General features: G+C 42.9%; 1 protein-coding gene across 1 annotated transcript; it reads left to right on the top strand.

Annotated features, from left to right (window-relative positions):
• Positions 1-10: 10 nt before the first annotated feature.
• ZNF25 (zinc finger protein 25) lies at positions 11-14,147 on the top strand. The gene is made up of 6 exons (XM_006101183.3): positions 11-75; positions 1,840-1,954; positions 7,505-7,631; positions 7,914-8,009; positions 9,538-9,598; positions 11,013-14,147. The coding sequence occupies exons 2-6, from the start codon at positions 1,940-1,942 to the stop codon at positions 12,061-12,063; spliced, it is 1,350 nt and encodes a 449-aa protein (XP_006101245.1). The 5' UTR covers positions 11-75; positions 1,840-1,939; the 3' UTR covers positions 12,064-14,147.
• The last annotated feature ends 9,422 nt before the right edge of the window (positions 14,148-23,569 follow it).

A 23,569-nucleotide genomic window follows, 5' to 3' on the forward strand; every position in this document is an offset into this window, starting at 1 on the left:
GGCCCCAGCCCAGCGCCCGCGGTCCACGGGCAAGTTCATCCCGGGACGATTCAGATGCGCGTCTGTGAACTGACGGTACAACTTTCGGCGTTTTCCGTGTTGAAGAGGGTACAATACTTAGAGCGTGGTGACTCGTACAGACGGGCTGCTTTTGTTATCACAGCGTGTGCTGTTCTTTTCATTGTTGGCTCATCTGATCCTCTTAATCCTCATAACCATCCTTTCCATCCGTATCAATCACCTCCATTTCAATAAATCCCAGGGGTAACGGTTCAGAGCGCCGTTGTTTACCCGGCGTTGGCCCACGGGCTTTACATTCTCCTTTGTTTTACTCTGTGGCCCCTGCTGTTCCCCGCACTAACATTTGCATTGAGCACAGCAGTTGTCCCAGCACATAATTAGCGGGCGGTGGATTAGGACAAGCTAACTAACCTTACCTCCTAGTGTTCTATTCCCAGCACTTGTGGAGGCTTCCTCAGAATTCTTGTGCCAAATGTTGTAGCTGCGTTCTCCTACCTGTCCCTATTCTCCCCAAACTGGTAAACATGTACGTTGAAACCATAACGGAAGCTCTGACTTTTAAGTTTTATGGGAGAAGCTGCAAATCCTACCCAGTCAGGAGGGGAAGGGAGACAGACATTGTTAAAAAATGAAAACTGCGGTTTCATCCAGGCTCCATGCTATGGAAGTGATGTCATATGCCTGTCATTGGCTGGTGCGTCTGGCTCATGGAGCATCCTCTTGCAGCGGTTCTCAACCTGTGGGTCGCGACCCTGAAAATACATCCTGCATATCAAATATTTACATTACATTATGATTCATAACAGTAGCAAAATTACAGTTATGAAGTAACTGGTTGGGGGTCACCACAACATGAGGAACTGTATTAAAGGGTCGCGGCATTAGGAAGGTTGAGAACCACTGCAAGCACCCGGCCAGCGGGAAGGGGTTCCTGCTGCACATGGGAAAGATCTCAGCGTGAGGCGTCTGGTTACCTTTTGCTGCCTAGCAAAGTGCCTCTTTGGGGATGATGGTACCAAATTGTTATTTTAGAAGTTAGATGTGTGTCGTTGTCAACACTTTAGATGGCCATGTCAGAATTCGTTAAGGCCTAATTAAATTTCCTCAGGCCCAGCCCAAGTTTGGAGGGGACAGTGAATTTCATGGTGCTGTCTGGATTTGTGGCACTGGGTCAAGACTTACAGAATCAGAACAGTACATGAAGGGTTGTTCAACATTATCTAATTCTTCTTCGTGTTAAAGATAATAGCATTGAAAATAAGACAGTCTCTAGGTTGTTCATAGCAGAGCCTTGCATGGCCCATAAGACCCCAGATCCACTATAATGAAGTCAACACAAGGTTCTTGGAGAAGTGATTTTTGAGAAACTGCAATTTAGGGAGAAGAAACATCTTATTTTTGAGACCTTTTGAAGGCTTTCTAAACTTGTGGGGCTTATAGTAGTAATAGGAAAAATTGTCATGACCTGTAATTTAAACACTTTCCATATCAATAAATATTTATCTTCATCATTTATAACACCAACACAGGGGTCCATACTTTGGACATATATTACACACCTTGCTTAGCTAATCTATTATTGGATGTTTATGTTTTCAATTCTTTTGTGGTATTTAGTAAATAGACACATAATTTTCAAAACAGTCACTAGGAAAGAAATGTTTAAATTCACTCAAAAATGTCCCAAGGTTATCAAGATTGATTTCAGAGTCACCAGGGGACAGATGGGTACTCCTTTATCACGGCCCTTCCTATTTCTTCTCATGTTTCCAAAGAATGTTTTCCTTTTACTAAACTGTTGTCTGGAAACTCTGACAGGTGATTCCCGGAGCTGCAAGATCAAGTCTCATGACTTCTGTCTTACAACATTCCTTGTTCTGGCTGCATAGTTTCTATCCTTTCCCCAAAGCAGCCGAAAATGAGCAAATTCCAGGTGAGTCATTTACTAAGCCCTTACTTTGTTTCACTGTGTGTGTGTTCAATGAGTTTTATGAAATAGGGTCCTTTTATTAAATTTAAAAGGTAAATAGTTAAAAATCACCTTTAGGGAAAATACTGTTTGACTAGCACAGCAGTTTCCAAGACCTTTTCAAGAGATCTGTGAGGTCAGCATGTATTATTAAGATGCAGAACCCAATCTACACTGTTGACATTTGCACCAGTGGTGAAGAGATTGCAGCCTGGTTGGCATGAATTAGGACAGTGACACCAATGCCACTGCATTCCTCTGCAGTGTGCTCCCATTTACTTAAGGATATCTTTGATGAAATAGTAAAAATCAGTTTTATTAAATTTTGACCCTTGGGTACACATCTTTTTAGCATTCAGTGTGACGAAATAGGAAGTTCACATAAAATACTTCTGCTGCACCTGAACCGTGATGGTTGGTTGTCTTGAGGGAAATAAAGCACCGAGGGGCTGTTTGGTTTGTGAGCTCATCTGGCCACTCTTTCATGGAATGCTGTTTTTCCTTGGAAGAGCAAATGGCAGGCAGGCTGGTTATTCAGACGGGTATTTAACATTTTCTCAGAAATGAGTGAAGTGAGCCTGTCACTGAAAATAACTGTCTCTCTGTGTTCCCAAGGTTGAAATTTAAGCTTTAAGTGAACATGAGAATTTTGGAAAACTTGTATCCTTCACTATGAACTTGACAACTTCTAATACTTAAATACTTTTCTGATGAGATTGGTGAGGATACTAACAAATGTGATATTATACATTTATATTATATACAACATATAATATAAAAATATATATAAAAGCCTAATACAAATTGTCCCATTAGGCAGGCGCTCAACCCGGAATTTTACTGCTCGCTATGATGGGCACTGACCACCAGGTGGCGCACTAGGAACATGGCGTGCATCGGCCCTGCACGCTGCGGTCCCGCCCAGCACTCGCACTCACTGCCAGTGCTGGCCCAGCCCCAGTCCTCCAAAGACAGCAACCGGCAGTGGTGGGGGGCAGGGCTGCCCCTCCCAGGCACTGAGGGGGCAGGGCGAGGAGACTGCCAGCCGGCCTTGTTCACCCCTCAAGGCTTCTCCACCTCCCCCTGCTCACACCTGCTGCCAGCAGACAGGGGACCAGGGGCTGCAGCGGGAGGGGCCGGGCAGGGGCACAGAGGATAGGCTGAGACCCGCCCCTGTGCCCACCACAGCCTCACAGCCCACAGTTCCTTTCAAGGTGCACGAATTTGGGCACTGGTCCCCTACTATCTATATCATAAAAGGCCCGTGGTCAACACCCGTAACACCATCACGACCAAACGAGCAGCGGCTCTTGCGGCAGGCAGGGCGAGGAGTGAGCTACTAGTGGCAGAGAGCTATGAGCAGCGGAGAGCTAAGAGTGGCAGAGAGCTAGGAGCAGGGGAGGGCGGGGTGCGAACTATGAGCGGCGATGAGCAGGGCGGCCAGCTGAAGCAAGCGGAAGCGAGCCATGTGCATGCTGGGCCTCTAGTAATATAATAATGTATCCTATATAATAAAGAGCTAATATGCAAATGGTCATCACGCCATCATGCTCTCATGCCCGCGCACCGGGGCTGGGGGACCTGAGGCCACGCCCCCCGCCCCAGTGCCGGGGCCGGGGGACCTGAGGCTGTGCCCCCCACCCTGCGTGGCTTGACAGGGTTGGGGCCGGCCGGGTCTGGGTCTCGTGCGATTTCAGGGTGCATGTGGATGGTCAGGGACTTGACTCTGGGTCCTGTGGTGTGCCCCAGACTCTGACAGGAGGGAGATTTTCATATACGTTTTACTAATTTTCTTTCATCTCTGACACTTCTATTATAGAGAAAGGGCAAATAGCAATATTAAAATATTTAGAGCGTCGGCCTGTGGACTGAAGGGTTCCAGGTTCGATTCTGGTCAAGGGCATGTGCCTGGGTTGCAGGCTCGATCCCCAGTAGGGGATGTGCAAGAGGCAGCCAATCAATGATTCTCTCTCATCATTGATGTTTCTATCTCTCTCTCTCCCTCTCCCTTCCTCTCTGAAATCAATAAAAATAAAATAATTTTAAAAATGCTTTAAAAAATTAAATAAATAAATAAAATATTACCTCTAATTAATTCCCTTTTAATGTGCACGAATTTCGTGCACCGGGCCACTAGTCTACACTAATAAAAGAGAAACATGGTAATTGGCGTACGACCGCTACCCTTCCCATTGGCTAATCAGTGTATCCTTATGCAAGTTAACTGTCAGCCAAGATGGCGGCCGGCAGCCATGCACTGAAGCGAGCAGGGAGGCTTGCTTCCTCCAGGGACTGCAGACTCCAACGTTCCCCGCCTCATTTGCCGGACTCTCAACTGCAACTCTAAGCAACTATTACTATGTTGCAAATAAGAAGCTAAACAAAACCGGCTTTCAGTCAGCCCCGGACCGCAACACTGTATCCATGTTTTCAGCAGCAAAGCCTCAGAGCTAAAGCTGGCCCAGAATAAAAAAAAGAAAAAGAAAACAAGGAGCGGTTGGGAGCTTTTAGTCAACTGCCAGCGAGAAAACAGCCCTCAGCCCCTCAGCCAGCCTGGCCAGGCACCCCAGTGGGGACCCCCACCCTGATCCAGGACACCCTTCAGGGCAAACCAGCCAGCCCCTACCCGTGCACCAGGCCTCTATTCTATATAGTAAAAGGGTAATATGCCTCCCGGCACCGGGATCAGCAGAGCAATGAGGCTCTCAACACTGGGATCAGCGGAGCAGCGAGGCTCCCGGCACTGGGATCAGCGTGACAGGGGGCAGCGCCCCAACCCCCCTGATCGGCCCTGCTCTGTGCATCACAGGGGGTGGCGCTGCAACCTCCCCATCAACCCTGCCTTGAGTGTAACAGGGGGCGGTGCCCCAACCCCCCCATCAGTCTACCCTGAGGGTGGCATTGCAACCTCCCGATCCTCCCTGCTCTGTGCATGACGGGGTGGCGCCCCAACTCCCCAATCGGCCCTGCTCTGAGCCTGACCAGGGGCTGCACTTAGGGATTGTGCCTGCCCTCTGCCACCCAGGAGCAGGCCTAAGCCAGCAGGTTGTTATCTCCCGAGGGGTCCCAGACTGTGAGAGGGCACAGGCCGGGCTGGGGGACACCCCCCCCCACGCCGAGTGCACAAATTTTTGTGCACCGGGCCTCTAGTATTATATAATGATTGATTATATCAATCAACATTTGACTGGTATTTCTGACTTGAACTCAGAGGCAAACTCAAGCAGTTTAAGAGGACAGAGGGATGCAGTGAAGTGAGGACCAGGGAGTAAGTTGGTTAGGGAATGCCCACTCTAAAAAGAAATATTTGAGGAATGTTCTGAATTAAATGAGCCATCGAGCCAAGAAGAAATATGGCAGAAGAGCATTCTAAATAGGAGCAATAGCAAGTACAAATGCCCCGAGGCATGTTTCAGAAACAGTATTTGGGACATTGAAGCAGATAATGGGGACATAGAGAGAAGTTATTTAGAGGAAGCAAGGTAAGAGGTAAAATCAAAGAGGTAAAAGGAGCTAGAATATGTAGGATGTTATAAGTTTGTAGAAAACATTGCGTTTTGATTTTATTTATTAGTTCTTTAAAAAATATTTAGCCCAACTGGCATGGCTCAGTGGTTGAGTGTTGACCTATGAAGCAGGAGGTCATGGTTCAATTCCTGGTCAAGGCACCTGCCCCAGGTTGCAGGCTTGATCCCATTGGAGGTGTGCAGGAGGCAGCCAATCAATGATTCTTTCTCACCATTGATATTTCTATCTCTCCCACTCATTTCCTCTCTGAACTCAATTAAAATATATTTTAAAAAATACTACATTTCAGATTCTAGAATATAAATAAAGCAATTATCAGAGGAAGTTGTATAGCCTTAAATAGTTCTATCAGTAAAAACCCAAGAATGAAAATAATTAGCATTATGGCTCTAGCCATTACCAAACCATATAGACACTATATGAGTTACCCTCCCACTCTCTCCCAGTCATTATTAATTTCCAATTAATTACAAAGATGCATTATGCTTCTTTCCCCCAGTGCTGCTACTTGAATGTAAATGTTTATTGCTTACATGTGTCTCTAAATTTTCTAACACTCCATCTTTCTGATGTGCCATTTGCCTCTTCTATTTTAGTTTTATTCTAAACTACTAATATATAACTCTAGTGGTTACATCTCTCTCTTCAGTGGTTCCCCATTATCTGTATTTGCATCTACAAAGCAAAAGAGTGAACATTCCAAAAATGTATAAGACAGTCCACATAGTGTGAAATAGCAGAATATTGATTCATATTTTTAATTGCACATGCTTTAATTTTTTTATTTTTTAGATATGTTTTATTGATTTCAGAGGGGAAGGGAGAGGGAGAGAGAGTTAGGAACATCAGTGATGAGAGAGAATCATTGATCAGCTGCCCCTTGCACAACCCAAACTGGGGATGGAGCCCACAATCTGAGCATATGCCCTTGACTGGAATCAAACCCAGGACTCTTCAGTCCACAGGCCGAGGCTCTATCCACTGAGCCAAATCCGGTAGGGCAATACTTTTCTTTCATATAAATACAAAAAAGAAAACTTGTCAACTTTAGTAAACAAACTAATAGATGTAAATATATGATGTATAAGACATTAAGTGGGTATGCAAAATACCCACTTAATGTCCCAAAAGTCAAATTCAGAATTACTCCATGTTTTGTAACCTGACTTGACTATCACATAACTAATTTTGGTCCTACACTATGTTCTCATATTATACTTTCTTATTTGTAGTTTCCTAAATTTGCCATTTTTGATGCATCTGGGCCTTTGCCAGTTCTGTTTTTTTAATTCCTGAAGTTTGCATAGTCACTTGAACCACCTAATAAAATCTAACTTAATAATACAAAACAACTATCCCTATTTGTGACCATCTTACATCTTGTATACTCTTCTGTCATAGCACCTGCTGTGCATATTGCATGTTAAGAATTTACATCTTGCCCTAGCCAGTTGGCTCAGAGGATAGAGCATTGGCCTGCGTACTGAAGGGTCCTGGGTTCGATTCTGGTCAAGGGCACGTACCTTGGTTGCAGGCTCTTCCCTGGTCTGGGCCCTGGTCGGGGCTCATGCAGGAAGCAACCTATCGATGTGTCTCTCTCTCACATTGATGTTTCTCTTAGTCTTTCCCTCTCTTCCACTCTCTCTGAATATCAATGGAAAAGTGTCCTTGGGTGAGGGTTTAAAAAAAAAAAAGAAGAATTTACATCTTTGTCTCCCTGCCAGAATGTAAGCTCCTTGATAACAGAAATAGTTATTTTCATTCATCATTTTATCCCCAGCAGAGATCCAGGCTTCCAGTGATATCTCAGTAAATATATATTGAACAAATACTTTGTCTGTGTGTAAAGCAGGGTACAGAGTAGCGGTGTATCTTAACTTTCCAGGGTAAATTCTACAGTTAGCACATTAAGAGCTAGTTTACATGCCTTTTCAATGCTACTCTATTCTGATAACTGCAGAATAGAACTGAAATATGTTGTTACAGGGATCAGTGACGTTCAAGGATGTCATTGTGGAATTCACCAAGGAGGAGTGGCAATTACTGGACGAAGCTCAGAGGGCCCTGTACAAGGAAGTGATGCAGGAGAACTACCGTCACCTCGTCTCAGTGGGTGAGAAAAACTCCCCCCTCAGTGACTTCTAGTAGTTTGCATTTTCTTTCCCAGTTGTGGAACATGTAAGGTATCTTTAGGTTTGAATAATACTAATTTTTTTCATGAATCCATTTTGGGTACCAGAAAAAATATTTGTGTCTCCACCCTCCCAATTGAAAAAAATCTAAACTTACCAAGCCTAGGAGGACCTTCATTGTTCTGCTCCGAAAACTACTTTCGGTTCTTCAGAGTCCCTAAATTCCAAGCAAGTTCTGTTTTCTTTATCTTTTCCATTAATAGGTTATTTTGTGAATAAGTCAAATGCAGTTTTGAAGTTGAAGCAAGGAAAGGAGCCATGGATATTAGAAGTAGAGTTTCCACGTCAGAACTACACTGGTGAGTGAGAAGTCAGAGCCCTGGTGATTAGTTGTGAGGTTGTTGGTGCCTTTGGCCTTTTGAAATATTTTTCAGGAATATTTTTTAAGTGCCCTAGATGTCTGGAAATGAATGAGGATGCTTGATCAGCATATGTAAGCAACATAAATCACACCTCCAATTTTCATTCTCTCCACTGAAATTCCCCCCCCCCTCGTTCAACATTTTTATACGTTTATCTATCTTTCCTATACACTAACCTTGACTTAAACATTTTTTTTCTAGAATTCAATTACTCCTGCCATTGAAGTATGCAGCTATAATCAATCCTAAAGTGTTTATGACTCTGGCTTATACATTTTTTTCAAATGCCATTTCCCTCCTTTTATTAACACAAATGCCTTCGTTAGTTTCTGCACCAATTTTAATTTCCTATTCTCTCTTTAAACTCTGAAACTAGATTACAAATCACTATGCCTTTCATCAGTTTTATTATTTCAAAGATGATACTTCCATGTAGATGGTGTTTGTCTTTTACCCAAAGTACTGATTATGCTTCCTAAAATAACACTAAGATAAAAAAATAAAACAAACAAATAATCTCACTTTGGTTCCTTCAATATTTTTCATGTATTTTCTGACTTGTGCATTCATGTGCAGAAGCCATGCCTGGCATATGTTAATTTGTTCACTAGATATTTTTTGAAAGATTCAGTTTCAGTTAACAAAAGACACACTCTATCGTCTGCCCTGTGTAGTAACTTCTGCCAGGCTTAACTTTTCTAGACCAAAGCCTTGTTTTTTAGGCTGTGAACTCCTAAAATTGATGTTTCCAGCACCTTTATTTTATTTATATTTTGGTACCATATTTTACCATCCTATAGGATAGATCCACTTATCTAAATTCCTTCTTTATCAGTGTTAAAAGCTAATTTTTAATTTAAATCCTCATAGTAGTTGTATAATGCTGCAAAGTTATATTGCTACTAGTCTATCATGGTAAATTTACACTGACTCATGATTACAAAACACAGTTAAATTAATATTCTGTCAGGAACTAGTCTAGCCTACTACATCTTGTTTTTCCTTGTGACTCTCCGAACACATGCTAATCATTACTTCATTTACTCGCTGAAGTATCTTTCATAAATAGAATCTTATTTCACGTGTATCCAAGTTAACCTTGCAGAGTCCCTATCAAATAACTTGTATGTTTCCCCTACAAATGCCACACTCAAGGGGCCAAAGAGCTGCATGTGGCTCGAGAGCCGCAGTTTGCCGACCACTGGGCTAGGGCATCCTCCAAGTTTTTAAGGTCATTATTTGTAAAGTGTCAGTGGTCCTTGGGTTTATAACCACATTCCTCCCCTTTCTTCTATAGCAGTTTTTAGTGTTTATTATTTTTTATAAAACAATGAAATAGAGGAAGTTTGCATTTGAGAGTTCCTTCATTTGAAGAGATTGACTTGAAGTCTAAGAATCAACCCAACCCTATGACCATACTATTGTTTAAGATGTATATGGTATTAAATATTGAATTTTTTTGTAGATCTATGGAAGATTCATGAATCAGAAGAAAGACACCAGGAAAGCCAAGCTGAAAAGTCAAGGCAAGTTCAAGAATTCAGTTTTAAAATTAGAAGTTTTGTAAGAAAGGGTCTTGACGAGGGTACTGGAAGTGGGAGAGTACTAGTTAATACTACATGTGAGAAAACTAACATTGGAGCAAATTGCAAAGAACAAAATGCAAATGGGAAAGCCCTTTTTCATAATGGAGGCCTTATTCAAGATCAGGGGGCTCAATTATTGAAGCAGTCTTCTGATTCTTCAGAGTTACACAATCAGGGAGGCTTTATGATATAAAGTAGAGTTAAGTAGAGAGAGCCTATGAATGAATATAGTGCAAGTGAAGGTTCTCCTACCAAACATTAAACCACAGTGTATGTCAGAGAGCATTCACAGTGGAGAAACCCTATGAATCTAATTAATATGGGAAATTCATAGAAATTGGTTCTTATGTTGGTGGCGAGAATGGCATCAAGTGTTAGACTGAAGTCAGACCAGACCTTGGTTCAGCAACCTCAGTACTTGAGTTCTGACTAAGAAAGAATTCAGATCCGAGACTCACACTGTAAGAGAAAGTGTACCTAGAAAGTCACAGAGGTAGAAGTGAGCTGAGGAATAAATGGGCTCAGGAAACAAGTTAAACACGTTACAGGAGCAAAACAAGGGCCCTTGGAACTTAGGAGAGAGAAAGGTCAAAGTAATGCACCTGGTGGGAAGAAGAGGATGAGGGGAAAGGCTCAGATGTGCTCCCAAGAGGGTGAGCCAACCTAAATCTTGAGGTTCTTTATCTGGAGGTCTCAGGGGAGGATCCCAATAGAACATTCATCAGCTTTCCAGGTGTGTCCTTTGAGGCTCATGGTCTCTACTCATTGGTTGGCACCAAGGCAGAGGCTCATTAGTCATTGCAGGTCCTGAGGTCAGCCATCATTTGTCTGGTTTTGTTTCTTTTGTGAGTCTCAGGCTAAAACACAACTGAGGCCTAGATGTTATCCCTAGGGATTGATGCCTAAGGGAATGATCATGCAAGGGCCCACATGGGAGTTGCATGAGGCCACTCTTTGGCCCCTTGTTCCTCCTCTAAGGGGGTCTATCCCAAGACTAGCAACATGCTAAAGAGGAAAGGTCAGAGGAGGGTCCAAATCACATGACAAGTGATATGAAAGGTCTGGAGAACGTCTGGACCCTACAACCAGAAATGAAAGGTCAAGAGGTTTAAATCACATGAGCAGGAAGTGATATGCTAGGGTAGGAAAGGTTACACTGTGGGTGAGGTACTTCTTTTCCCAGTTTTTCCCATTGCTGGGACTCTGAGGCTTTCTGCCCTCGTGACCTTCTGTCCCTGGCCCATTGTCCTTGCTCTGTTCATGGCTATCTACCACACCACACAGCTGTAAAATACACACAGCAGTCAAATAAAAAAGCCTTATACATTAATGAATTTGAAATTTTTTTCTCCAGGACTGGAGAACCCACACATCAGAAGACTCATACCAAAGAGAAAACCTATACATGCAATGAATGTGGGAAGTCCTTCTACCAGAAGTCTATCCTTACAGTACATCAGAATACTCATTCGAAGGACAAACCCAGTGAAGATGGGAAATCTGTCCCCGGGAATGGAGACCTCACAAGACATCAGAAGACTCACACTAGAGAGAAAGCTTATGAATGTCAAGAATGTAAGAAAACTTTCTACCACCTGTCATCTCTCAGTAGACATCTGAGAACTCATGCAGGGGAGAAACCCTATGAATGTGATCAGTGTGGGAAGTCCTTCTACCAGAAGCCACACCTCACGGAACATAAGAAAACACACACAGGAGAGAAACCCTACGAATGTACTGAATGTGGGAAGTTCTTCTATGTTAAGGCATACCTAATGGTACATCAGAAAACACACACGGGGGAGAAACCATATGAGTGTAAGGAATGCGGGAAATATTTTTCCCAGAAATCACACCTTACAGTACATCAAAGAACACACACGGGGGAAAAGCCTTATAAATGTAAGGAATGTGGGAAATTCTTCTCTAGAAACTCACACCTCAAAACTCATCAGAGAACTCACACTGGGGAGAAACCCTATAAATGTACTGAATGTGGGAAATGCTTCTACCAGAAGTCAGCCCTCACAGTACATCAGCGAACTCACACAGGAGAGAAACCCTTTGAGTGTAATAAATGTGGAAAACACTTTTACTATAAATCTGACCTTACTAAACATGAAAGAAAACACACAGGGGAGAAGCCCTACAAATGTCATGAGTGTGGTAAATCTTTCTCTGTGAATTCAGTCCTGCGGTTACATCAAAGAACTCACACTGGAGAGAAACCTTATGAATGTAAGGAATGTGGGAAGTTATTTTCTCAGAAGTCACATTTTATCATACACCAGAGAAAACACACAGGGGAGAAACCTTATGAATGTCAAGATTGTAAGAAATCTTTTATCCAGAAGTCAGAACTCACTGCACATCAAAAGACACACAGAGCGAGAAAGAGCAAATAAATAGTATGAATTTGGAACTTCTGTCTGAATGCACCATTCAGAATAATGAGATAATTTACACAAGACAAAAATCTTAGGAATACCATCAATATGGGGAACTTTAGCAACAATCCTTCACAGAGAGGAAATACAGAGAGAAATTCTATGAGTGAAATTTTTACCATATCTCAGACTTGACTAAATATCAGACAACATAGATGGCAGAAACACTGCAAATCATGAAACATGAGAAAACCTTTGAGAAGTCAGACTTTATTGTACAACATAGGAATCACACAGGAGAGAAGTCCTGTAAGTAAAATGAATGTCAGGAAATTTTCTGGCAGGGCAGCCATCACCAGACATCCAAAAGCTCAGGTGAGAGACTCTGTCAGTATCCTGATCATTCAGAAGTCTTTTTACCCCAGTTACACTCAGAACACAGAGGGGCTGACTGCAAAGATGGGAACAGATACAGAAACTTCCATCAGATGTTTCAGCAAATGTCAGATTATTGATACTGGGATAGAACCTTTAAATATATGAAAGCTTTTAAAAGAAAATTCAAAGAGAATCTATTCTGAGGGAAATAGTGATACCAGAAGTCATGTTACATAGATTTGACTGTAAGGTGTGTGTTTTTGTTGTTTTTTTAAAGAAAACTACAACTGTCTAGATATACTAAGGTTTTGAAAAGTACAAATAAATTGAATAATCAGACAACATCATTAAACACATGGAGAGTCCTGTAGTATGTAGGGCTTATGTGTGTATGTGAGTGCACTACAAAACACAGCCTGTGGTGTTTGATGTGCGTGTGGAACCCATACTTGTACATAGGGAAATATGTCACTTTAGTTCAGTAGTTTTTATGTACATGAAGATATTTTACATTATGTTTCAGCAGTGACTCCTGTCAATGTGCATTTAAGTATATTTTTAATTATAATGTATTTTTTCTGTTTTCTGTCATTTTTAAATGAATATGTATGTTGTCACTAATCCTTCAGAAAGAAGTTAAAAATGTTTTTGTAAAATTTTCAACTGTCAGCTACATTTTACATTAGGGACACATTTATAGGAAAAGCCTGAGTTTATTTTTTCAAACAGCTAATAATCCTCTACCCAGTAAACAAATAATGCTATGTAAGCAAATGTTGTCTATCTTACTGTCGATGTTTTAGCAGGGTGCACAGCTATCTGTTTTGTATTTTGTAGGGGTCCTAAATGTTCTGTGCTGCCTGTTTATTTCTGGTAGAAGTGACATGGCATAGGCTCCAATTCCAGCATGGAGCAGGCCACACAACCTCTCGATGCCTCAGTTTACTTTTGTAGGAGAAATGATAATATGTTAGGATTGCTTTGGGAATAAATGAGTTATTTTAATGCACTTAGAATAGTTTCTGAGATGGAAAAATAGCTATATGTTAGATATTATCATCATTGTGATGTGTCTCTTTTGAATTAACTGCAGAAAAAGATTGGCTGCCAACATCCATCCCAGACTTTATTGCTGTAGTGCCATTTGGTTGGTTTGTACATTTTCCCAGAAGTGACCTAGAGCTGGCCCACGCCCATTTTTGCGGCTGGCAAATTAAGGATGGCTTTACATTTCTAAATAGCTGAAAAAATAATGTTTTGTGATGTGAAATTTATGAGATATTCAAATTTCAGCATCTCTCTAATGAAGTTTTTATACAAAAACCATTCATTTCTGCTTTACTTTCCTGTTCCAAGAGCAGAGCTGAGTAGCCCAGCAGAGACCCAATGGCCCATAGGGCCTAAGATAGTTCCTAAGTGGCACTTTACAATGTTACCTTGTTCTGCTCCTTAGAGCTAAAAGCACTACAACCAATGTAAAGGCACTTTTGTATTTGGTATGTGTTTCAGAAATGGTGCAAACAGCAATTTGTGGTGGGGTAGTTTGTGCTATATACTTATTTTGCGTAGTATATTTACATGCAAAAAGACTAAACGTTAGAATTTTTTTCAAATAAATGTATTTTACTTGATGATTTTTCATAACATCAAGAAATTTCCTGATAGAATGTAGCAGTGAATATACAAAATAAACAGCGTCTAAATAAAGTTGAATTGTTAATGGATCCCTATCCACATTATTAATTTTCCAAGTCAATGGCAAGTTTTCCCTATATCATTTTATAGTTTTTCACTATCTCATGATAAAATACCATCTTTATGTCATACTTAACTAAGGTAACCTAATAACACAAAAAAGTCACAATACCCAACTGCACCAACTACATTACTAGTAATTTACTTTACTAGTACTATATTACTAATAAAACTAATTTATTGCCCATACTTCATATAATTTTAAATGCTGCTCCAATCTAAATCCTGCCACCTTACTTCCCCTTTTTAGTGATGACTTTCAATGAGGTTCAACTTTTTAAGATGCTTCATTCTGATTTGTCTGTTAAACACTAATGATCACCTAGTGTGATGTTATTTAGTGATTGCTTGTATCTTAAGAATAAAGTATATAAACCTTCTGATATTCCATGGTAAAATACTGTTACCCATATTGTACTCAGCTCTGATGAGCATTCCATCTTGATAGAGTTTTAAGAGGAACCTTAATGCCTTTAGAATTGCTCTTTATTTCAACCTGCTGTGAGAGCAAATACATTTCTAACTTCCTCAGGCTTCTCAATCAACAAATAAAAATTAGTACTGCCCTAGCCAGTTTTGCTCAATGGATAGAGCATTGGCCATGGACTGAAGGGTCCTGGGTTCAATTCTGGTCAAGGGCACACGCCAGGGTTGCGGGCTCGATCCCCAGCGTGGGGCATGCTTGATATGCAGGTCTGGTTGGGCCTCCCGTGGAGGCAACCAATCAATGTGTCTCTTTCATCTTGATGTTTCTCTCTGTCTTTTCCCCTCCCTTCCACTCTCTCTAAAAATCAATGGAAAATAGCCTCAACTGAGGATAAACAACAAATAAAATTTAATTAGTACTTTCCAAGGACAATCCAATAACTAGAAAATCTATTAAGAATAAAGCCTGGCTCACCCTATCTCAGTGAATAGAGCATTAGCCCAAGGACTGAAGGGTCAAGGGTTCAATTCCTGTCAAGGTCACGCACGTCAGGCACCTCGGTTGCAGGCTCCATGCCTGGTCCCTCCCACCTCCACCCCTCACCCCCAGTTGGGACTGGTGCGGGAGGCAACCAATCTCTTTCATATCGATGTTTCTCTCTGTTTCTCCCTCTCCCTGTCACTCTCTCTAAAAATCAATGGAAAAATATCCTTGGATGAGGATTAACAACAAAAAAAGAATAAAGCCTGGCCCAGCCAGTGTGGCTCAGTGGTTGAGTGTAGACCTATGAACCAGGAGGTTATGATTCAATTCTCTGTCAGGGCACATGCCTGGGTTGGGGTCTTGATCCCCAATAGGGGGTGTGCAGGAGGCAGCCAATCAATGATTCTCATCATTGATGTTTCTCTCTCTCTCTCCCTTCCTCTCTGAAATCAATAAAAATGTATTAGCAGAGAGCCCAACAGCGTATTATGATTTGCTTGCCTTGCTTCTTTAATAAACTTGCATGCTTTAATTTTTTAATAAATTGGCTTCATCTCAATGCATGTTATTTGGGCAACTTAGCCAGGAAACTGCAGTTTCACACTCCCCAGGAATCCAACAAAGAGGAGATGGATGCATGCCCAGTAAAGTTGGAGAGACTAGGAAGACGCTGTCAGTCACACCTGGAAACAGAGGTCACTGGCTGGAATGGGCGTGGCCACTGCAAGCACATGGAAATTTGGGGATACATCATCCCCTAAACAAAAACATTTGCTCTCTTGTGCTCATGGGACTCATTGTTCATGTGCTCCTGGCTTGCTCTTGGCTTCCTGGTATTTACCCTTATAGCCCACGGCCATAGGGACCCCTCCATGCAATGGATAATGAACTGTAACTAGCCTGAGGCCGGACTGGTCCTGACTCCAACATGGAAAGGAAACTCTGGACACTGGCTCTGATTTTAGTCCCACTGAACCCCATCTACACTTCTATGACTGGACTAAAGGAAATGGGACTCTGGAAAACCAGGGGTATAATTCCATGAAAATAAACTTTCAACCATATTGCATCCTCCCATGAGAATCTCAGAAAATTCCTTTTCTCAGGATATCACAAGAATTCCACTCCCAGCAGCAACTGCAGATGAGGCACGCTCCCCTCCAATAACACCTGGGCTTGAACCTCTGTCCTTTTGCCCTCCTCTTCTTGTCACACTTTGGGGGGAGGGGAGGCAATCCTTCCAAGGTTGTGGCCTTCTCATCTTTCTTGGTTTTACTTACATTTAAAACAATGGCCCTAGCCGGTTTGGCTCAGTGGATAGAGCGTCGGCCTGGGGACTGAAGGGTCCCAGGTTCGATTCCAGTGAAGGGCATGTACCTTGGTTGTGGGCACATTCCCAGTGGGGGTTGTGCAGAAGGCAGCTGACCGATGTTTCTCTCTCATCGATATTTCTAACTCTCTATCCCTCTCCCTTCCTCTCTGTAAAAAATCAATAAAAAATATTTAAAAAATAAAAAGTAAAAATAAAACAATGGAGAACCTGACCTAAAACAATTATTGATATTTATATTTATTTAAATGTAACTAAACTAAAGAGTCGGGTATTACTGAATGTTTTAAACATTCTTGCAGCACACCAGTTGAAAATCACTGTTTCATAGCAGCTATGTGGGCCTAGCAGCCACCTGGGGCCCATGTCAGACCACGCAGCTTTAATATGGCACAGCATCTCTGCACACTGGCCTTTGTTCTGGGCTTGAAGACAAGGCTGGACTTTTCCTACAGGGGGACAGATGAAGATGAGACACTGGGAACCTGGCGACAGCCTTCTATTTCCTCCCAAAATAAATCGTACCATGCCACAAGCTCCCGTACATGGGTCCCTGGAATGTCTTCCTTGGGACCTGGTGAAAGAAGCCCACTTCCATCAGCAAAATAGGGAAATGCAAATAAAACACCACAAGGTCTTTCCACTCCTATTAGAATGAAAAAATAAAACAAACACTGGACATTGAGAAACAAGATCTCTCATTCATTGCTGGTGGGAAGGCAAAATAATACACTTTGGTAAATAGTATTACAATCCTATCTAATAATAGACAAACATGGTAATTGACCGTACCTTCGCTACGCCTCCCATTGGCTAATCAGCGTGATATGCAAATTAACCGCCAACAAAGATGGCGGCTAATTTGCATACTGCAGGCAGGGCAGGACAGCGCCATCCTGCCTGCCCCCCGATCTGGGCTTGCTATTTGATACCCGGGGTGGTGGGGTGGGACTGCGCCATCCCGGCTGTCCTGCCACCATCCGGGCCTGCTATCTGCAACCCAGGGCGGCGGGCATCCATGTGCGACCTGACCCGGGGAGGTTGGGCAATGCAGCAGTGATCCACCAACCCGCCCGGCGTCCCATGTGCGACCTGACCTGGGGCGGCCGGGTGAGGCAGCAGCGATCGGCCAGCCCGTCCGGGCGTCTCGTGTGCGACCCGACCCGGGGCGGCGTCCCAACCCCCAGACTGGCCCTGCGGTGTGCGCTACCCGGGGAGGCGGGGCAGGCACCGAGGGATAGGGCCTGCCATCTGCCACCCAGGGAGAGGGCCTAAGCCAGCAGGTGGTTATCTCCCTAGGGGTCCCAGACTGTGAGAGGGCACAAATGGGGCTGAGGGACACCCCCCACCCCCCCTCCCCCGCCAGTGCACAAATTTTTGTGCACTGGGCCTCTAGTATCTTATAAACGTAAACATACACTTACCCACTCCAATATATTAACCCAAGCAAACTAAAAACTTAGGTTCACACAAAAGCTTGAACACAAATGTTTATAGTATCTTTTTCCATAACCACCAAATCAGGTGACAACAGGTGACTGGATAAACAAATTGTGGAGCACCTATAAATGGAATACTATCTATAATAACAAAAGCATAATATGCTAATTAGACCGGACAACCTTCTGGATGAAGCCGGAGCTGCGAGGGAAGCCCAGGTCCCGGGTGCCGGAGGCCAGAGGGAAGTCCTGGTCCTGGATGCCAGAAGGAAGCCAGTGCCGGCAGCCAGGGGAACAAATTTTATGCATCGGGCCTCCTGTTCAGTAATAAGAAGGAATGAACTAATGCCTCACACTACAATATGAATAAATCTTAAATGACTTTTGCTAACTGAAAAAAGCTGCATATTATATCATTCCATCTATTTGACATTTTATAACAGTTAAATTATATAAAAGAGAATAGATCACTGATGCCAGGGGCTTGGTGAGTAAATAGAGATTGAGTAATAACAGGTCACTCCAGGCAATATTTATGACAATAGAACTATATTGCTTGATATTTTGGTGATGCATTCATCGAAACCCACAAAGCTATACACCACCAAGAGAGAAACTAACTCTATTCCAACAAAAAGAAAATCAAACAGAGTGAGCATTGAATGCAGACTGTGACAAGTCACTCTATTTTTACAAATAAATGTATAATGTAACTTGAATGAAAAAGGGGGGGGAGGAGCTATCCTAAATAACTTTGTAAAACATTTTTACTGGATACAATGAGACTGAAAACAAAAAGAAATGTACATAAACATTGTAGTCTCGGTAAATTCTCATAGGGGTTAGCAATTCTGAAAGTACTTTACATGTATAGTAGTATTAGAATATGTAGCCAGATATTAATAAAAGGAAGCAAAGGGAACCAGACATTATTAAGCATAATAATCTAGGGACCTGAATTGGATAATAAGCCTGCTTCACTAGGAAGTTATAGCTTCACACACACCCCAGGGCAAGCATGTCAAACTCAAAGGCTAACATGGGACAAATAAATAAGGTTTAAGTTTATGTGGCCGCAAAAAACCAAAAGTTTCAATTTTCATAGAAACAAAGGTTTATTTCGATAGAGACATGCTGAATACAAAGGGCTGAAATAAATGAGTAATCATTAACATAAAATAACATTTTAATAAAAATGAACATTTTTCTTGAACATTAACTTACCAGATACTGAATAACTGCACAAATTAATAAGCATAGTGCAAATAAATCTATTTTTTTGTTCTCCGAAAGCGAAATATTTCCTGTTGCGCACACCAAACAAGTCAGTCCAAGACTAATGATGGGGCAATCGGCTGCAAAATATTCACTGCTAGTATTAGTGGAGAGAAATGGTGCGCCTGTGTGTAAGGCGCATAAGGGAAATGAATGCAACACGATTATAGTAATCAGTCATTAGCGAACGTTGTAGTTCGTTATTAATAACTATGTATAACAGGATATTGTAAAAGTTATGAAATTTCTATTAAAACATTTTTTACATACCGTTATATTGGCTGGGCCGCAAAAATATTCGTTGTGGGCTGCATGCGGCCCACGGGGTGCCAGTTTGACATGCTGGTCCCGGGCATCCTCCACCCTGGAGACCTAATCCCCCAAGCAGGAAGGAAGGACTGTTACTGGTCCTTACCAGGGGAGGAATAAAAACAGCAGAAATTCCTCTGCTGGGGCACATGCCCCGTAGAAGCCAACATGGCACAAGGGAGGTGCTTTTACTATGAGACATGCACAGTAGGAGCCAAGTTAGGAACCATAGAGGCCTGTCGGTCTAGCCTGGGAAAAGGACTGGATTGGATAAGGGACATAGAACCCTGGAAGATATAGGAAATGGATTGGTTAGAGGGAGAACCCAATGCTAAGACAATTGAGAAGTTGGTTGGTTTGCAAGGGCTCTAGTTTTTCCGAAGCCCACGATAATGTAATCAGCCTGACAAAAACAAAGCTCTCTCGCACTCTCACTCAGTAACATGCACTCACCAGTTTGTTCCTGCGTTTCTCTCCTAACAGCCATGCGCGGACTCCAGGTGCAGGTCCAAGCCCGAGCCTGAGTATGGCAACACAGCGCCAGCCGGGATCAGACTAAGCTAGCTGGACAAGGACAGGCACTGAACTGTACTGGCCAATGGCACAGAATTCTAGAAGCTGGGGAAAGAATATATGGGAACTAGCTTTTTAACTAACTCTTCTATAAATCTGAAGTTGTTAAAAAAAATAAAAGGTAAAAAATGACATTGACCAAAGAAAGTTCACTATATATCTATAATAATAAAAGCATAATATGCTAATTAGACAGACAGCCGGATGACCTTCTGAATGTCCTTCCAGACGACCTTCCGGACAAAGCTGGGGCTGTGAGGGCCGAGCCCCTTGCAAGAATTTCGTGCATCGAGCCTCTAGTTGTTTCATAAGAAGCTCATCATAAAATACTATGCCCAGGAAAATGGGAGATATCTGTAATACTATTAACAATAAAAAACATATTTAAAAAATAAATAATATGCCCACCCCCCCCCCCAAAAAATTCATAGACACAGACAACAGTATGGTGATTACCAGAGGGAAAGGAGGGTGAGGGAGGTAGAAGAGGGTAAAGGGCGATAAATGGTGATGGAAGGAGACCTGACTTGGGGTGGTGTATTAAAGAATTGTACACTTGCCCTAACTGGTTTGACTCAGTGGATAGAGCTTTGGTCTGTGGACTGAAGGGTCCCAGGTTCGATTCCAGTCAAGGGCATGTACCTTGGTTGCGGGCACATACCCAGCAGGGGGTGTGCAGGAGGCAGCTGATTGATGTTTCTCTCTCATCAATGTTTCTAACTCTCTATCCCTCTCCCTTCCTCTCTGTAAAAAATCAATAAAATATATTTTTTTAAAAGGAATTGTAGAATAAAAAATTTTGAGAGGAACCAAGATGGCAGCATAGGTTAATGCCAGAGTTTACTGCCTCGAACAACCACTTCAAAAATACAACTAAAAGACGGAACGGACATCATCCAGAACCACAGAAAGGCTGGCTGAGTGGAAGTTCTACAACTAGGAGGAAAGAGAATAACATACCGAGACTCAGAGGAGGCACAGTGCTGAAGTGAAATACTAAGGTGCGGAGTGCATGTGGAGTGGGCTGGTGGCAGAGGGTGTGGCTGTTGTTTTCAATCGGGAGGGAGTTTCAGACTCTGAGCTCCAGATCCGGGCGAGTCTCTAGGGACCCAGACTCAAACGGGAGAAGCGGGACTGTCTGGCTTCGGTCGCAAATCGAAGGCAGCTTTCTCTCCTAGGTTTGCAGCGGATGCTGAGAATCTGAGAGGCAGAGCCCCTGGGGACGGAACTGAGAGCAGCCATAACTGCTCGCTCCGCCCGCCCTGTAGATCCCCAGGGACCCGCCCCGCCCAAGCCCTGCACAAAGGCATTTGCTGGATAGCCTTAGGCAAACGCTAGATTAGCACTGCCCTAGAGATCCAGCACAGAAGCTCTCCCACTGCAGACACAGCTGACTCTCATAGCCAGTTAGCCAGGAGAGCAAATCACCCCCAGTATTGCCGACAACAATCAAGGCTTAACTACAACAAGACTGCGCACAAAGACCACAAGGGGGTGCACCAAGAAAGCTTAAAAAATGCGGAGACAAAGAAACATGACAGAAATGGAGGATATAGAGCTAAAAAATGCACTTTTAAGGTCTTTCAATAATTTTCTAGAAACCGCCAATAAATGTAGTGAGATCCTCAAGAAATCTAGTGAGACCCTCGATGTTGTGATAAAGAACCAACTAGAAATTAAGCATACAATGACTGAAATAAAGAATATTATACAGACACCCAACAGCAGACCAGAGGAGCGCAAGAATCAAGTCGAAGATTTGAAATGCGAAGAAGCAAAAAACACCCAATGGAAAAGCAAAATGAAAAAAGAATCCAAAAATACGAAGATAGTGTAAGGAGCCTCTGGGACAGCTTCAAGCGTACCAACATCAGAATTATAGGGGTGCCAGAAGATGAGAGACAGCAAGATATTGAAAACCTATTTGAAGAAATAATGACAGAAAACTTCCCCTACCTGGTGAAAGAAATAGACTTACAGGTCCAGGAAGCGCGGAGAACCCCAAACAAAAGGAATCCAAAGAGGACCACACCAAGACACATCATAATTAAAATGCCAAGAGCAAAAGACAAAGAGAGAATCTTAAAAGCAGCAAGAGAAAGAAACTCAGTTACCTACAAGGGAATACCCATACGACTGTCAGCTGATTTCTCAACAGAAACTTTGCAGGCCAGAAGGGAGTGGCAAGAAATATTCAAAGTGATGAATGCCAAGAACCTACAACCAAGATTACTTTACCCAGCAAAGCTATCATTCAGAATTGAAGGTCAGATAAAGAGCTTCACAGATAAGGAAAAGCTAAAGGAGTTCATCACCACCAAACCAGTATTATATGAAATGCTGAAAGGTATCCTTTAAGAAGAGGAAGAAGAAGAAAAAGGTAAAGATACAAATTATGAACAACAAACATGCATCTATCAACAAGTGAATCTAAGAATCAAGTGAATAAATAATCTGATGTACAGAATGAACTGTTGATTATAATAGAATCAGGGACATAGAAAGGGAATGGACTGACTATTCTTGGGGGGGAAAGGGGTGTGGGAGATGCGGGAAGAGACTGGACAAAAATCGTACACCTATGGATGAGGACAGTGGGTGGGGAGTGAGGGCAGAGGGTGGGGCGGGAACTGGGAGGAGGGGAGTCATGGGGGGGAAAAAGAGGAACAAATGTAATAATCTGAACAATAAAGATTTAATAAAAAAAATTTAAAAAAAGGAATTGTATACTTGAAACCTGTATCATTTTAGTAACCAAAGTCATCCCCAATAAATTCAATAAAAATTTTTTAGAAGCATGACTATAGGATCATACTGTACTAAAAATATCGGATGTGCACATAAAATAATGTACATTTGGCGCCAGGTACATTTTGGTGTGCCCTCCTCTTTATATGAAGTTCCTTATATGTGAGCAATTTTTATTATTAACACCGAACTGCTAGTGTGCTTTATTCCTCACTCTGGAGAGTAACTACGGTCACAAATATTAAATTTATTTTCCAAGTGTTAAAAAATTGACCTAAAGTAACATAATTGTTCACCTTCAGACATGCAATCCAGGCACCTTTCCCTCCTTTTGGCTTGTGCCTGAAGGGGCAGCACTTGGATGCGCGTTTCTGGGAGGAAGCCTCCCGGTCCGACAGGAGCCGCAGGTAGCGATCCCTCCACCCGGTCCACGGGCAGGAAACCGCCGCGGACGCCTAACGGGCGGCACGGCGTTGCCTGGGAGGGGAATCTTGAGAATGTTCTTAACAATTTACGTGCCGGGCACCGTCCCGAGTGCTTTTACAGGTAAATGCCTGGAATGCGTATTCGTGCGAACCGTGCGAGGCAGGCCCCGCTACTTGCTTACGTTTACGAGTTAGCAGCGAGGCATCGCTCCGAGGGCCCAGCCGCTCCCCCAGCCCCGGCTGTCAGAGCCGAGCCCGCGCTCCGCGCCCGCCGGAGCCCGCCCTCTGCGCATGTGCATCCCCGCCTCCTCCCCGCGCGTCCTTCCCGGCCTCCAGGCCTCCGGGGGGAACCATCCCAGGCCTGCGGGTCCACGCGGCGAGG

Source organism: Myotis lucifugus, unplaced genomic scaffold, assembly GCF_000147115.1.
Source record: "Myotis lucifugus unplaced genomic scaffold, Myoluc2.0 scaffold_343, whole genome shotgun sequence".
In the NCBI taxonomy this organism is placed as follows: domain Eukaryota; kingdom Metazoa; phylum Chordata; class Mammalia; order Chiroptera; family Vespertilionidae; genus Myotis; species Myotis lucifugus.